General features: G+C 47.0%; 1 protein-coding gene across 6 annotated transcripts in view; it reads left to right on the forward strand.

Annotated features, from left to right (window-relative positions):
- Positions 1–16,044, forward strand: part of DIXDC1 (DIX domain containing 1) — an 89,435-nt gene that overhangs the window by 44,973 nt on the left and 28,418 nt on the right. For all 6 annotated transcript variants that reach the window (XR_011647620.1, XM_058289079.2, XM_058289080.1 and 3 more), the window contains 6 exons: positions 1,468–1,593; positions 3,585–3,816; positions 4,393–4,500; positions 10,910–11,022; positions 12,920–13,068; positions 15,568–15,657. Coding sequence is in view for 5 of the 6 variants with exons in the window: in XM_058289079.2 (XP_058145062.1) it covers positions 1,468–1,593; positions 3,585–3,816; positions 4,393–4,500; positions 10,910–11,022; positions 12,920–13,068; positions 15,568–15,657 (818 nt within the window). In the remaining variant the exon portion in view is untranslated. The remainder of the gene's footprint in view (positions 1–1,467; positions 1,594–3,584; positions 3,817–4,392; positions 4,501–10,909; positions 11,023–12,919; positions 13,069–15,567; positions 15,658–16,044) is intronic.

A 16,044-nucleotide genomic window follows, 5' to 3' on the forward strand; every position in this document is an offset into this window, starting at 1 on the left:
GTAAGATTTGTAAGAAAAATTAATATGAATGGAGTTAATAGTTCTAATGGCGTGGTGGATCCAAGAGCCATACCAGTGCTAGCAAAATAGCAGAATTCACATAGCGTCGAAGTTGTCCTGCAAGAGCTTCAGCACCTAATGATGTCTAAAGAAAATATGAAACTCCTTCAGCCACCTGCAGGACAGTTTTACAGCAGTTAATCAAAAAGAAAATCTACAGGCCCTCCCTCTACCCCATTCGATTTAAGCAGTCTTCATTTTTCACAGTAGTAAATTTTCTAGATACGTCTTGTAGATCTCAAAGTACTGGAAAGGAAGCTGCCATTCAAAGATATTTTAAGATACTGAAATGCTTCTAATTTTTGTATATTTGAAATAGATAAGTTATGCTATAACAAAAAAACAACAAGTAAACATGAGAAAACAACTCAGGGGAGCTGATGTGACCCACTGGTTGAGCTCTGGTTTCCCACCTATGAGGTCCCAGGTTCAATCCCTGGCCCCAGTACCTAAAACAAACAAACAAAAAAAACAACTAAAAACATAAATCAGATCAGGACAGTCCCTTGCCTCCAGCTCTCCACCTCCAGCTCTCCATTGGCTGCTCATCACACTTGGAATAAAATTCACACTCCTTACCGTGGCCCTGCCTGGCCTGGCCTTGCTAACCTCTCTGGCCTCTCCTAGGGCTTGACTGCTCGCACCTGCCACTCTAGCCATACTGGTTGTTGCCATTCCTCACGTAAGCCAAGATCATTCCCACCTTGAGGTTTCTATGAATTTGTCTGTATGAATTTGTATATCCTAGTTATTTCATATGAGATCATACAATAGTTGTCCTTTTGTGTCTGGCTTATATTTCACTTCACATGATATCTTTGAGATTCATCTAGTTTGTATCAGAACTTCATTCCTTTTTATGGCTGAATAAAATTCCATTATCCGTATATACCATTTCTTCTCAAACCTTAACATCTCCTACTTTATTCATGTTTCTGCCCAAAGGTATTATCAGAAAGGTCTTGATCACCCTGCTTTATTTTTCCTCATAGCACTTATCACTACTTGAAATTATATTAAACACTTGTAGACTTGGTTATCTATCAGCCCTCCTGGAATGTAAACTCGGAGGGAAGGAACTTTGTCTGGCTTGTTCATTGCTGTCCCTCTGGTGCCTAGAACAGTGCCTGGCACACAGGAGGTGCTTATTGAATACTTTTTGAATGAATAAATGTATACATAGTAACTTCACTGGCTCCTGGGTATAGATTTGAAAATTTGAAGCCTCCAAAACAGGCTTTCATTTTCCTATTCCTCACCCAACTACAAACACGAGGGCTTAATTCTCTTGCATATTAATATATAGTTTCAGTGTTCACATCACACAGTCCCTTCCTTTGTGTCTGGTTACTCTGAAACTTTGATAATGCTCCTCCCTATAATTTTGTTTATTTTCTCTCCTAACAGCAGGAGAAAAGCTAAGTGGGGTACAGCTGAGTCCCAGCAACCAGCAAGAGATGAAGAATAATGTGGAGAAAGTGCTACAGTTTGTGGCCTCCAAAAAGATTCGTATGCACCAGACTTCTGCCAAAGGTCAGTGCCTCAACTCGTCCTTGCTGGGTGGGCACACTCGACTTTAACCTGTGATTATCAGCCTCGGAACAACCCTTGGTTGTGTAGCCAAGGGTTCTGAGTAGCCTCGATAGTAGGCTCGAGTAGAAGCAGGCCTGGGACCTTGTATCATTTTTGCATAAAGGAAGTTATCCTTTTGGGACTGAGTGATTATCAAAATCTGAGTGCTTTGGAAACCTGGGTAGAGAGAGACGTTCTCTGTTCATTTTAATTGAATGCAGGCTTGTGGAGAGTGTGTGCAGGAAAATTAATGGTTAGAGAAGCAAATGCAAAATTGGGATTTTAATTATAGAATGTCCCACTTAAGTTATCAAAAGTGAAGATAGATTACTTTTCATTTTTCAAGATCTTAGGGTTTCACGACCAAGTATTATTTAGCCCATGTTTTTTTCCCCATCCAATTTTCCAAAGGAAAATGTTTTTATAGCTTTTTTTTTAGGGCCTCACAGAACATTCTAGGCAACATGAAAGGGGCTCTGTGACCTCTAATTTGCCCTGTCCTGTCGCATATGTCCCAGGCAGGTTTGCCGGGAGTGGACAATTCCCAGTCCAGTTTGAGCCCAAGCTACAAGGAAGAAACAGTGGAGGTGTCCTCCGAGGACACCAGTTTTCGTTCTTCCCTGGCCCTGACTGTTCAAATGGTTCTGTTTCAGCTTTAGTTTCTGGGCCTTGCCTGTGGGTCTGATGAGAACGGGGCAGGAGGGAGCCCTCCTTTCTTGTTGGGGTCACTCAGATGGGGCAGATGTCAACTTTTGGGGGACCCTGTAGAAGGTACTAGTCAATCTTTTTCCAAGCCTCACATATTTAAAAGACTATGAAACTAAAAAGGTAGAATTCTTCCCATTTCCTTACATTAACTTTCAACAGACCTATCAAATTGCTTTCTGCCAGCATTTCTTTTTTTTTCTAAGACAAAATTTAGAATGCTTTAATATCGGTGATTTAGTCCCCACGTGGAGAGCGCTTAGGGATCTGGCTCATTAAAGTTGGTTATTTTGAGGGAACAGTGCCATTTGGGGCATCATTGTGTTTTACCTGGAGAACTAGCCTCATGTCATCGATTTTTGTTTCCCTCTTGTCTGTTCTTCACACTGGAACTAGAATGATCTTTCTAAGAGCACATATGCTCATACCACTCCTCTGTACCCGACGGTGGCCCTTAGGATAAAATCCAAAGTCCTTCCTGTAGCTTGCTGTGCCATTTGTGACCTGATCTCTGATCCATTCCCCTGTGGCCTCACCCTTCACGGCTCTCCCTGCACTCTGTGCTATAACTATGCCGAGCTTCTTTCAGCTCCTCTACTGCAGGGATGTCCAGTGGAAATGTAATGCAAGCCACGTATGTAATTAAAGAGTATCCAATAGCCAGGTTAAAAAAAGAAAAAGTAACAGGTAGAATTAATTTTAGTAAGATATTTTCATTCAAAATATCCAAAATATTAGCGTTTCAACATGTAATCAATATAAAAATCTATTAATGAGACATTTTGCTTTCTTTTTTGTGTGCCAAGTACTAAGAGCACATCTCAATTCAGACAAGCCTCAAGATATAATGGCTTCTGTATTAGGGAGTGCAGCTCTAAAGTCAGGCTCTCTCTCTTTACCTCCGGACCTTCACCTGCTGTTGTCTCTTACTGGCAAATTCTTTTACCTTCTGTTCTTTCATCTGATGCACCTCCATTCATCAATCAAGTCAGCGTAGAAGTCGCCTCCTCAAGGAATCCTTCTCTGAACCTTCTAGAGTTCCCAAAGAAGTCTGTTCTTCTCTTTCAGGACATGTTACTGTTCTGGGTTGTGACTGTATCGTTCTTTGCATCTCCCCTGTTGAACACAGTGTTCTGAGAACAGAGCCCTTCGCTGCCTTGCTTACCTAGTCGAAGATGCATTCAGTGAGTGTGTGAGTCCTCTCTCTGCCTCCCTATCAAGACCTCTTAGTCTGTTCTGTCCCACAGATATTGTGGAGGGAAATCTGAAGTCCATCATGAGGCTGGTCCTGGCCTTGGCAGCTCACTTCAAGCCCGGCTCTAGCAGGATGGTGAGCCAAAGGTGGGACTCCAGAGCCCCTCTGCAGAGTCACCAGCCACACTGCGCCACTGCTGTGGCCCAGGGGGCAGCTGCAGCTCTGGCTGATGTGTGCCATGACGTGTCACGGTCAGGACGGGATGTCTTTCGCTACAGACAGAGGTAAGGGTGGAAAACTGACCGTGGGGAACTGGCGCCTCTGCTAGTTCTTCTCTCAAATGGTACAATGCAGGAGATGGACTAGCACCCAGACAGCCCCGACACTGCAGAGAAAAATGTGGCGTGGAGGTTGGGGAGGGCATTCCAAAAGAGAGGAGCCCTTTCTTCTAGAGATGTTAAATTTTGTAGTTAGCAGAAAGTCAAGGAATCATGTGTGTCATTTTTTGCTCTCTTGCCCAGAATTTTAAATATAGGCCTCTGGTACAGTGTGTTTTCTTCACAGGGGCGATCTGCAGGGGCAGTGTTCAAATTCATCTGTGGGAGTTTCTACCCTGAAACGTATCCAAAGCTTTGGGGGCTATGTATCTACACTTAGGGAGAGTGTGACCCTGAGGTGTTACAAAGATTTTCCCTACGAGGTTCTAAGTATCTTTCGGGGGTGGGGGGGGGGCCGAGTTCTGCCTGTGTCATTCATCTTTGTATCCATAGCACTTCACAGAGTGGCAGTCTTTGTGGTGCTGGCTTGCCTGCACTGACAGACTGACACCTGCTCCTCTGTCCCCACCACTCTGCCTTTAGGAACAGCAGCATGGACGAGGAGATTGAGAACCCGTACTGGAGCGTGCGCGCCCTGGTGCAGCAGTACGAAGGGCAGCAGAGCTCCCCTGCCGAGTCCAGCTGCTCCAGGTAATCGTGGCCGCAGGTTCTTTACCACCCAGGCCCCGCTATAAGCGGAACCCCTGGGGCTTTTTGGGGTTCTCAGCTCCAAGAAGAACCCGATAAACAGCTCACGTTTGGCTTTCAAGGGGTGGTCCTCAGCACTCCCCTCTGGTTTTTGCTGGCAGGACGGGGGGTGGAGTGCTGGTGAGTTTCCACTCAGGAAGCTTTGTGCAGAGCCATGGTGCCAGTGCTTAGTGTGACCACACGGGGGCATGACTGGCACCTGTCAGGCCCCAGGCCAGTGTTGCTGGCACTTGCAAGTCCATGGACCATATTTATGACAGTCAGTTCTATTACACTATCTTTGAGCCTGAGTGTAACTCTAAGCTATGACCCGAAAAGCTCATAGCAAGAGAAGTAAATTGAGCCAAGCTGTCTGAGGTCATTAGAGTGTTTCCAGCTTTTCACTTTTTGGGCCGGGAATTAAGGCAGATTAGTGTGTTTTTGAGTGGGCTAATGATGTTTGAGAATCTGGCTGAAAGACAGTCTATATCCCTTAGAGCAGGGGTTCTTAGCCAGGGCTCCATGAGCTTGAACTGAAATTCAAAAAACATTCTTCTTGTGGAGACGTGTTGGTGCAGGTGTGATATATTTATTAAATAATGCACAGTATAGTATGGACTTGGTAAGGGGTCCGTGGCTTTCATTGCACAAAGAAGGTTTAGAATCCTTGCCTTGGAGCCCAAGTGTAGAGACCAAAACAGGACCCAGTGCTTATTAAAAGCCTCATCAAGGCCTGCTGGCAGAGGAGGAATCTTTTCCTGACTCCAGTAAATCCCACTCCTACAAACATCCCCAGATCATGTTGGTTTATTTGCTAACTTCATTTTGTTGCTGAATCAAATTTAGCTTATGCTCTTATGATCTTTTCTCTCCTACCCCTTATCCAACTTAGTCTGTTGTTATTTAAGCCTGTTCCTTGTCGAATATGTGTTAACATGTCTTGGTTTTCTTCCTCCTATTGGTTTTCCTCATAAAATTCCATCCTCTTTTGATGGACCCTTTCCTTAATTTATTGTGGTCACGTGGAATTCTTTCCAGCACTTGAATATACTGGTAACCTTGCCCAACTTTCTTTAATTTTAGCATTAAATACTGTGCTTTTCAATAAATTTATTTATTGAAGGCAAAATTCATAGAACATGAAATTAACCGCTAGCCATTTTAAAGTGTACAGTTCAATGGCATTGAGTACTTTCATAATGCTGTGCAACCATCACCTCTGATTCCAAGACATTTTCATCACCCCAAAAAGAAGCCCCATACCCATTAAGCAGTTATGCTTTTTAAAGAATTTATTTTTACTTTTTTAAAAAAAGATACATATATCACATAAAATGTAACATTAAAAAATATAAGAGGTTCCCATATACCCCACTCCTCACCCCTCCACACTCCTCACTCCTCCACACTCCTCACTCCTCCATACTCCTCTCACATCAATAACCTCTTTCATCAGTGTGTCACATTCATTGCATTTGATGAATACATTTTGGAGCATTACCACTAAGCATGGATTATAGTTTTCACTCTCCCCCAGTCCATTCAGTGGGTTATGGCAGGATATATAATGTCTTGCATCTGTCCCTGCAATATCTTTGAGGACAACTCCAAGTCCCAAAAATGCCCCCGTATCACACCTCTTCTTCCCTCTCCCTGCCCTCAGCAACTCCCGTGGCCACAGTCTCCCATCAATGATATAATTTCTTCCATTGCTAGAGTCACAATAGTTCTATAGCAGTAGAATACCAGTAAGTCCACTCTAATCCATATTTTATTCCTTCATCCTGAGGTTATGCTTTTAATGAGAATCTAAACCATTTCTTCCGTGCTTGCTGCTTACCTTTCACTTGCTACAAAATCAAAGGATGTTGGGTTGTATAAGGAGGGTGCGTTGCTTCCTGCATGTCTATAGACTTTTTACTTCTCGGAGCAAGGTAGTGCCTGCCAGTGTCAGGGAGCACAAAAATAGGGTTTCTTAATGAGCCCCTGCTTTCTTCCTCCCTGGCAGCAGGGCTCATGCAGGGTCCAGGTCATGGGACAGTGTGAATTAGGGACCCCCTGGAAATCAGGCTGCTGTGGACCCCTGGTGACAGTCTTAGGAGAGTGGTCAGAGGAGAATAATTCACATTCCTGTTTTTCTCTCTTTCCTTATTTCGCCATTTTCTTCCAGTGCAGACCCCTCACCCACTTTGGGATGTCCAGTCAGCCTTGTGCCTTTTCCTCAGTGAGCCCCCAAGGACAGGAGAGGGCTTCCCAGCTGCTGGGACCCGGCAGGCTCTGGCATATTCAGTCCCCTCCAATTGAAGGAGCCCCATCTAATCGCTCTGTGACCCATGAAGGGGCCAGGAGACCCCGGGCCGTGGCCCAGGCTCGGGGGTGCCTCGGAAGATAGGCTGTCTCAGCCCCCCTGGCAGCTCCGCGAGCGACGCCCTGGCGAGGCCCTGCCTGCCCGCCTGTGTTCGTAAACCTCGGGCCACCCTCTCACTGTGTCCCAGCAAAATGACCCTTAGGAAAAAAATGACAGCATCAAAGGCCAGAGGGGAAGTCGGGAGCAGATAGGAGAGCTGCGGGTTTCCGGAGCAGACCCTGAGTCTCCAGCCCGCCAGCCGCCTCCCTCCCTCGGCGGGGGCGGGCTGCGCGCCCCCTGGGCTCGACCTGCCCACGCCGCCCGGCCTCCGGGGGAGCCACGTTTCACGTTTCGGCCCGGCCATTCCCGGGACGGGAGCCACCCAGGCCCCTGCCGGGGACCCGGCCACCCGGCGACCCGGCGGCCCTCCCCGGCGCCGGGGCTCGCCCCGACCTCCCGCCCCCGCCCGGCCCGCGGCCCTGCCCGCCCTCCCAGCGTCCCGAGCGCCCAGGGCGAGCAGAGCGCCCGCCGCCGGGGTGCGAGCCCCGCAGGGCCGGGCGCCACGTGACGGCCCGCGGGGGGCGGGCGGGGCGGGGCCGCGAGCGCAGGGGGTGGGGGGCAGGGCGTGCGAGCGGCGGCGGCTGCCGAGCTGGAGGCCCGCACGCCCGACGCCCGGCTCCACGCGCAGCGGATCTCCCCATCGGAGATGGGTTGAGATGCCTCCACCCGGGGGGACGTCCGGAGCCGCGCGGCCGAGAAGGAGATGCAGCTGCCGGAGCCCGGCCGCCGGCGCGGGGAGGTGGCGGGCGCCGACGCGTGGCTGCTGCAGCGCCTGAGCCGCCGGGCCAGCCCGCCTCCGACCCGCGAGCATCCCCGTCCCTGGGGCCGAGACGCCTGGCCCTCTGTCCTTCCTGCCGTCTCCCGCCGTCCGAGCTAGCTGCTCCGGTACTTGGCCTGCCCGTGGAGTCGTTCTTCGGGCCCCAGCGGGGCTTGACATGCCCGAATTGGGGAGCGATGTGATCCTCAGCCTCCCACTTCATCCAGGGAAGCGGGTTTGCTGAAGCCGGAGCCAGGAGGGGGGACCATGGGAGGGGCGCAAGTCAAATGGTGAGCTGCAGCCACTTTGGGGCACGGGTGGGAGCAGGGTCAGGGCTGGAGGGGGCTGCTGGTATGGTCGGGGGCTGTTTACTGGGGCTGCTGGTCTGGGGTTATCACTGTAAAATAGAGGGGCTTTAGGAAGCCTGAGCGAGCATTGGGGAAAGAGGAGTGGCCTTTACTCTGTTGGTGACTCTCCTACAGGAGGGCATTTCAAGAGGCGACAGGACTCATTTACTTACTGCCCATATGATAAAAATGGATTTGAATCTAATTTGGATGTATTTTTGCTGGAGGATTGCTTGTCTGATAAATTAAGATTGGGAACTGTTAGACATGTGGGAATTAAGAAATTTATCAGTAGGACCTGACCAGTCATTCCCTGACCTCAGAGAAGATTATGATGGGGAGTAGGGGATTATCTGTTTATAAGATAGGGACTTTCAGCTAATCAGGGAGGAACCTAAATCATAAAACTAATAAGCATTAAAATACTTTTCTCTGACCTGAGGCAGAAGATTCAATGTACCTTTCTCATGCATTAGGTGCTTCTTCTAGGATAGAAGATGCCTCAGGAATTGTCTTCCTCCTGGCCTTCATCTTTTGACTTGGCCTTACTTTTCCATGGCCTCTCACACTGGCAGCCTTAATTCAAGAAAGAGAAATGTTGTTTTCCTTTGGCTGGGCTGCCACTCCCCCGGCGGGATTGGATGGCCAGACATCCGCCTCCCTTTGCCCTTATATGGGAGACAACTCATAGGAGGGAGAGGAGAGCTAAGCATGCGTCTGTGCTTTTAGGAAAGCAGTTTTCCAGCAACCCGGTTCATAGTACACCCCCACGGCTCATCCCCCTTCGTCTTGCACATACACCGCGGCCCAGCACATTGCAGGCAGTGGAACATGTAATGCATAGCACCTCGTCAGCTGAGAAACTGTTGTTTTAGTCTTTCTCGAAGAGGAACAGCTGTTGTGGACCTCTACCTGCGCTTGGATCCCCGGTTCCGTGAGAAGGCAAACCCAGAGTCCTGAGCAGTCATAAACCTATTCTCCTTCTAAATGCCCATAGATCCTTAGACCAATTTATTCCAACAGCTAATTCATGTTGGCTTGGAATTCAGATTGCCTCAGTGGTATAAGATGGAAAAGAATTGTGCAAAGCAACCCCCATTTCTAAATACCAACTCTTTCCACTCCTCACCTTCCATGCCAGTTCAGGTTCTAAAAAAGAAGAGCTCGTATGACTGGTTGTGTCATTCCCACCAGGGCCCTTAAACTCTTAGACTCTGGGAGGATGAGACACTAGTTCTCAGGCCGCTTCAGAGATTTAAAAATCTTTGACTTCCTCCAGTGTGCTTGGCTTGTGTTTTTACTGGTTTATAGGAAGACAAAATGTTAACTCCTGATTGTGTTGTGAGGATTAGCCTGGGAGACTTCAGGGGACATTAAGTGGGTCAGTGAATCCTAGACACTTGCACTGTTGTTTGGGTGACAGATTTGGAAAGAATTCTTGAGAAGGGGTTGGGCCTGCAGCTCTCACAGCCCCTGAAATTGTTTCAGGGCTGATGTTCTCAAGGTGCAGTGCAAAGAAAAATGGCTTCTCCGACTCTTTTTCCTTATCAGATGGAAGTATCAGCCCCACATTCTTATCTTTTCTTGTAGATTTGCTGTCATTCTGAAAATCTGAAAATTCTTTCCAAGGGTGGTAGTTACATCCAGAACTTAAGAATTTTGTTGAAATGGTTTCCAATGACAATTTGAAAATATTGTGGCAGAGATACGAATAACTATTGAGAATAAATCAAGTAAACAGCAATTACCTTTTCTCCACCGTTCCCGAGCAGGTCTTTACCCTTTCAATATATTATCTTTCTCCCTATCATCTTCTAGTTCAATCATTGATATATATCCCTGCCCGTCTGCCCAGCCTGGCATTGTACACACTCCAGGAATTTCTCCCCCAAAATCATCCCCTTCGGGAAGTGGACTTGGCCCAGTGGTTAGGGTGTCCGACTACCACATGGGAGGTCTGAGGTTCAAATCCCGGGCCTCCTTGACCCGTGTGGAGCTGGCCCACATGCAGTGCTGATGTGCACAAGGAGTACCGTGCCACGCAGGGTGTCCCCGTGTAGCGGAGCCCCACGCACAAGGAGTGCGCCCCGTAAAGAGAGCCGCCCAGCGCAAAAGAAAGTTCAGCCTGCCCAGGAATGGTGCCACACACACGGAGAGCTAACACAACAAGATGACGCAACAAAAAGAAACACGGATTCCCGTGCCACTGACAACAACAGAAGCAGACAAAGAAGACCATGCAGCAAATAGACACAGAGAACAGAAACTGAGGTGGGGGATAGAAGGGGAGAGAAATAACTAAATAAATAAATCTTTTTTTAAAAAAAATCATCCCCCTTCACTGTCCCCTGTTTTGTGATCCACCTGAGGTGATCTGCTGTGGTCATTTTGCTGGTCCTGCTTGAGAGATCAATGTCTTGGAAACAGATTTTCCTTCCAGCTCCCAGAGCTGCTAAGATATATTCTGGTATTAGTCACTGAACTGGGGCCCAAGGATGGTGGTGGTGGTGGTGGGAATGAAAACAAACACAACCTAGAGTTTTAAAAAGTGCTAGATTACCCATCCTTCTGATCTCTTCTTCGTGAATTAGGCTTAAAGGCAGGCTTGTTGTGGAAAAGATATCCTGGGACTGGGTCATTCATTCATTTGGTATTCATTTCATTCATTCAACAAGGTCACCATTCATTCACAAACATGTATTTGTTCTTACTGTGGATCAGTGTCCTGTGTGAAGGCATTAGGACGAAGACGAATAAAAACATGTATTTGGGGTACCCTATTACTTCTAAACAGTTGTTCACACACAAAAAGAAAAAAAAAAGTTGTTCATAGTAATTCTTTTCCTTTTCTTTTGATCACAGCCTGACCTCACCCAGTCCAATCCACAGTGCAAAGAGCGAGTCCATTATAACCCAGTCAGAAGAGAAGGCGGATTTTGTGATCATTCCCTCTGAAGGAATAGAGAACAGAACAGGTACTGTCTCTCAGCCTGCCTGCGCTGGCTCAGGGAAAAGATGTCAGACTCAAGAGTTGGGAGCTCCTGACTGTCCACCTACCAATTCTCCAGGCTTCTCCTTCTCCATGGTCAGCTCGAAAAGGCTCTCATGCCTTTGGCACCAGTTAAGGTTGTTATCCTCTTATAACTTCTGATGCCCTAACTGTCAGAAATCTTGCAACAGCCTAGAGAGGTCCTTCCTCATCTGATTGTCAGTGAATTAGGAAATGACTCTGTGACAGACAGAAGCCTTGTTTAAGTAAGCAGTTTTTATTAAATAATAATTTCAATACATCTTGCACATAAATTTTTTTTTTAAGATTTATTTTTCAATTATTTCTCTCCCCTTCCCTGCCCCAGTTGTCTGTTCTCTGTATCCATTCACTCTGTGTTCTTCTGTGCCCTCTTGTAATCTTGTCAGCGGCACCCAGAATCTGTGTCTCTTTGTTGCATCATCTTGTATGTCAGCTCTCCCTGTGTGTGGCACTGCTCCTGGGCAGGCTGCACTTTGTTCACGCTGGATGGCTCTCCTTACAGGGCACACTCCCTTGTGCATGGGGCTCCTCTACACGGGGGACACCCCTGCGTGGCACGGCACTCCTTGCGCGCATCAGCACTGCCTGTGGCCCAGCTCATCACATGGGTCAGGAGGCCCTGTGTTTGAACCATGGACCTCCCATGTGGTAGACAGACACCCTATCTGTTGGGCCAAATCCGCTTCCCTTGCATGTAAATTAAGTCCAGGAGTATGTAGTATGAGTGAGAAGATCCAGAAGACAGCGGTCTACATCTGACTTGGTATGAGGAGTACAGAAAGGCCCACCAAGGATTCCCTCTGTTCAGCCTTCTTGCTCTGCCTCAGTTGCTGTCCTGTATCTTACATAAACATAGTGGAAAGCATGAAAGAATCAAGCATGCGATTTAGAGAGTTTTATTCACCCGTAAGGGGTATAATGAAACTAAAGCTCTCAGAAGAAAAACTGGAATCAAATTCTTCCTTACTCTGCTCCCCCTCTAGCCCTGGCATTAGTACCAAATAGCCATCATGTTACTGAGCCGAAACTGCTGGAGACCTGGGGAAGGAGGTGGGGGCCGGTGGCATTTGTTGAGTGCCTCCTCTGGGCCAGGCCCCACCAGGTCCTGCCCATAAGCTCTCATTTAATCTTCACAACAACCCAGAGGGATTATAACCCATTTTACGAATGAAGAAACTTGTTCAAATAATTTATACACTGCTGTATTCCAGTGTATTTAAAATGACTGCATACAGTTAGAATAAAATAGACAAGGAAAACCAGGACAAAGACACTCTAAAGGTAGAAAAATGAAACAAGGGGGAGGTATTAATTGGTTTGTGCAAAAGTTTGCATTTTTCGGTTTGTTTCCTGTGTTGGATGTGAGAGGGGTTTCAGCTGTTACGGCTGAATGGTCAGAACAGCAGTGGCTGATCTGAGGTTTCCCCTCTAAAGCTCCAGAGAGAACAGTAGGAAATTTTCATTGCATCCGACAGCTCCTCTCTGTATCTGGCAGAATCAGGTTCTGGAAATCCCAGTGCTGGAGAATTTAAAGTAAAATCTCTGTGTCCTATAGCAAGAATCCCAGGTTGAGAGTCTTATTGCTGCCTGAGGGTTCTAAAGAGGAACTAACAGAGTAGGAGTGTACTAATAGCTTAATGGATGTTTCCAGAGCCGGAGCCTGAGTTAACAGCCAATACTCGAGGCCTCGCAACCCCACCTGGTGGAGAGTCTAGTTTGTGCCATGAGGACAGGTTCAGAAGGCAGGTGACCTGAACCCGTGAATGCAGCTCCGTGAATGCTTTCTGCCGGAAAATCAGTTGTCACCAACATGAACTGTACTCCGTCCTTTCATTTTGTAGAGGAGACAGATTCTCCATTATCCCGAGACTGGCGGCCAGGGAGCCCAGGAACCTATCTGGAGACCTCATGGGAAGAACAGCTGTTGGAACAACAAGAACATTTAGAAAAAGAAATGGAGGAAGCAAAGAAAATGATATCAGGGCTACAGGTAGGTCTCCCTTGTGGTTTGTCTTAATATTTTAAAATCACTAGTGTCAATTGAAAAGAAACTGATTTTAGTTTTGCGTAGGTCAGGGTTGAATGGGGAGTTTCCATCGAGGGAGAGCAGGATATTCCTCTTTTGTTTTATGAGTACTCTTAAAGGAACTTAATGGAGTCTTGTTGAAGCGCAGCTGTTAGGATTTCCACAAGCCCAGGAACCATTATCAGTCCCTCCCAAACCCTTATTCTGGCTCTCCCTTTGCACAGGTGAGTTTCTCCCTTTTACAGGGCTACAAACCTGCAATTGCAGCTTTCGCCAAAGAATGGCACTGTGAATAGCCAAGGATTCGCCTCTAGGAGTTCTCCATCAGGAGAGGAGAATTCCTGCAAGAGCCAGTAATGCTGTCAGGGGACTTAGCTCACCCCTAATGCATTTGTGAGTGGATGCCAAGGCATATGGATCAGGTGGAAGTTTTCCTTGAGCGACAAAGCCCTCTGGCTTGAACTATACCTGCAGTGCCAGCTCGGCCAATCTCCTCAGGGACTGACTGATCCACTTGACATAGTTCCTACCCTGAATGACCCCCACAATCCTCTCTTTGTGTGTCTGTCCCTGTTTGGGGTGAGCCCTTGTAATGTGCAGATGACCCTGAAATTGCCTAGGAATATTCCTTTCTCTGTGTGCTGGGAACTGCACTGCTTCTGAATTGTCAAATATTTATGGACATGAAACAAAGCCCACATTATGTGTTTGGCTCTGGCAGCCGGCAGGCGGTGGAGGGCGTGCTCCCAGCCTGTCAACAACAGGGTGGGGACACAAAGGGTTCCTAAAGAAAAGAGGAGATTGGTGCTGGGGCAAAACAATTTGCATAATGTATGCCCCAAGAACTGAGAAGGGTTATAGGAATGTTTACATGCCTAAACATTCCCATGGAGAGGTGTTGCTCTGTGTTTTGAAAACACTTGACTTGTGAGGCCATTTAGCTGGCTTTTCTACCACTCCATTAAGGGATATCTGAAAGAAATGGTTATTTGTGCTATGCTTTAATAAGAAGCACTCCTTGAAGAACTTTGGGACTCTACCAAGTTTTTCCCAGGATAATTTGCATTATCCTGATATCCATCAGTTTGGCTCTCAGTTTGGTTTGCATTTCTGGGAGAAGACTGGGAGAAATCCTGTGGCAGATTAGATAGGGAAAGGAGGAATTGACCTGGCAGAAAATCTGCATCCTAATATTTCCCTGCAAACAGAGGAATTTTAATTCAAGCCACATGATTACAATGAGAATTCAGTTCCTTTGTTGAGGACAAAGGCACTCGCAGCATCCTCTGAGCTTCTTAACTCTTTCAAATGATGAACAAGTTGCATGCTAAGCCACATCCAGGATTTCTGACTTAGAGGAATGCCTTGGTTAGAGCTGTTAAACAGTTTGCCTTTAGAGTCAATATTGCTCTCCCTCAGCTCCTTGCAGCCCTGCAGCTTCATTTATATGCCTGGACCCCTGACAGGTCCATGGGAAAACCAAATTCATTTGATTAACTGAAATTTATTCAGTGCTTGGTAGCCCAACCATGGACTGGATTGAAAAATGTTCTTTACATTTAAATTATTCGTGATGTAATTTGAGTTATAAGTTAATGGAACAGGTTGTAACCTCTGTAACCCTTCTGTTTTGATTGAATTGTGACAGAATCAAGATTTAAAATAGGGACACGTTTCAGTCTTAAATTAAAAGGTTCTGAACTGATGGCTCTGATAATGCCTACCTGCAGGGGTGGATCCAAATTTTATGAGTCCTAAGGGCATTCAATTTGGGAGGACTCTTTAAGAATTAAATTACAAAATTACGAATACAGTATTAGGTATAGCACCTTGAAAGGGGTCCCTGCAAGTGAGGGGGCCCTGAAGCTTGAGCTTCTTCAGCTTGAGGGTAAATCTGCCCTACCTCTCCACCCTCTGATAGTCTAATGAAAACAAAGTCTAGTGTAGGGAGTTGAATGTGGACATCTCTGCAGATATGTTTTCTTGCTCTATCCAGGTTGCCTTCAGGAGTGAAAAAAACCAACAATAACTCAGAATTACCGTGCTCTTAGCGTTTTCCAAATTATTTGTTCCAATGAACTTTTCTAAGCCAGGATAGTTCTATGCTGCTTTTTGTTCCCTCTCCAGCTGATAAAATGCAGTTTGAGCAGCTTGGATTTGAAATGTGTCTTGTCACTTCTCAAAGGAAGGTTCGGTTTTAGATTTTTCTTCTAGGTTGTGGTGCCTTGGGACAGAGGGTGCTGGAGCGTCCAAAGAGATGGAAGAGGCCTAGAGCATGGGCTTGACAGAAGGAACTCCAGAGAGCCCCTAGATTAGTAGTTAGAGGCATCTAGGGAACAAAATTCCTGAGACTTCTAGAGGGAACCGGGTTGTGATTTTGAGTTGGGGTGAGCTTCCCACACCATCTCTGGGCAGAGCCTTCCGATAGGGAGTTAATTTTCTGCCTACTTTGTGGTCATCTAGGCCTTGCTGCTTAATGGATCCTTGCCTGAAGATGAACAGGACAGGTCCTTGGCGCTCTGTGAACCAGGAGTCAATCCCGAGGAACAATTGGTGAGCTCCCTCTTCTGTGACTGGACACGAAGTCATCTGGCTTATGTGCTTGATTTAATTTTTGCGTTTGACACCTCCGACCATGCCCTCTTGATATGCTCTCCTCCCTGACCCCAGCTCTCCTCGTTTCTTCCTACCTCTTTGACTGCTCTTTCCTTCTTTCATTCATTCCATCGATGGATATTTACTGTGGGCCAGCTATGTGCCAAGCACTGTTTCAAGGTGCTGGAAATAGGGTGGTAGACAGAAGAGACCTACAGCCCATCCCTTAGGGAGGTTACACTGATGCCCCCTTTGGGAGCTTCTCTTCTGCTGCCTGTGCCTTCAATGTTGGTGACACTCGGCGTTCCACCCGGGGCCCCCACCTGTCTTACTGTTATTTGCCTC

Source organism: Dasypus novemcinctus, chromosome 27, assembly GCF_030445035.2.
Source record: "Dasypus novemcinctus isolate mDasNov1 chromosome 27, mDasNov1.1.hap2, whole genome shotgun sequence".
NCBI lineage: Eukaryota > Metazoa > Chordata > Mammalia > Cingulata > Dasypodidae > Dasypus > Dasypus novemcinctus.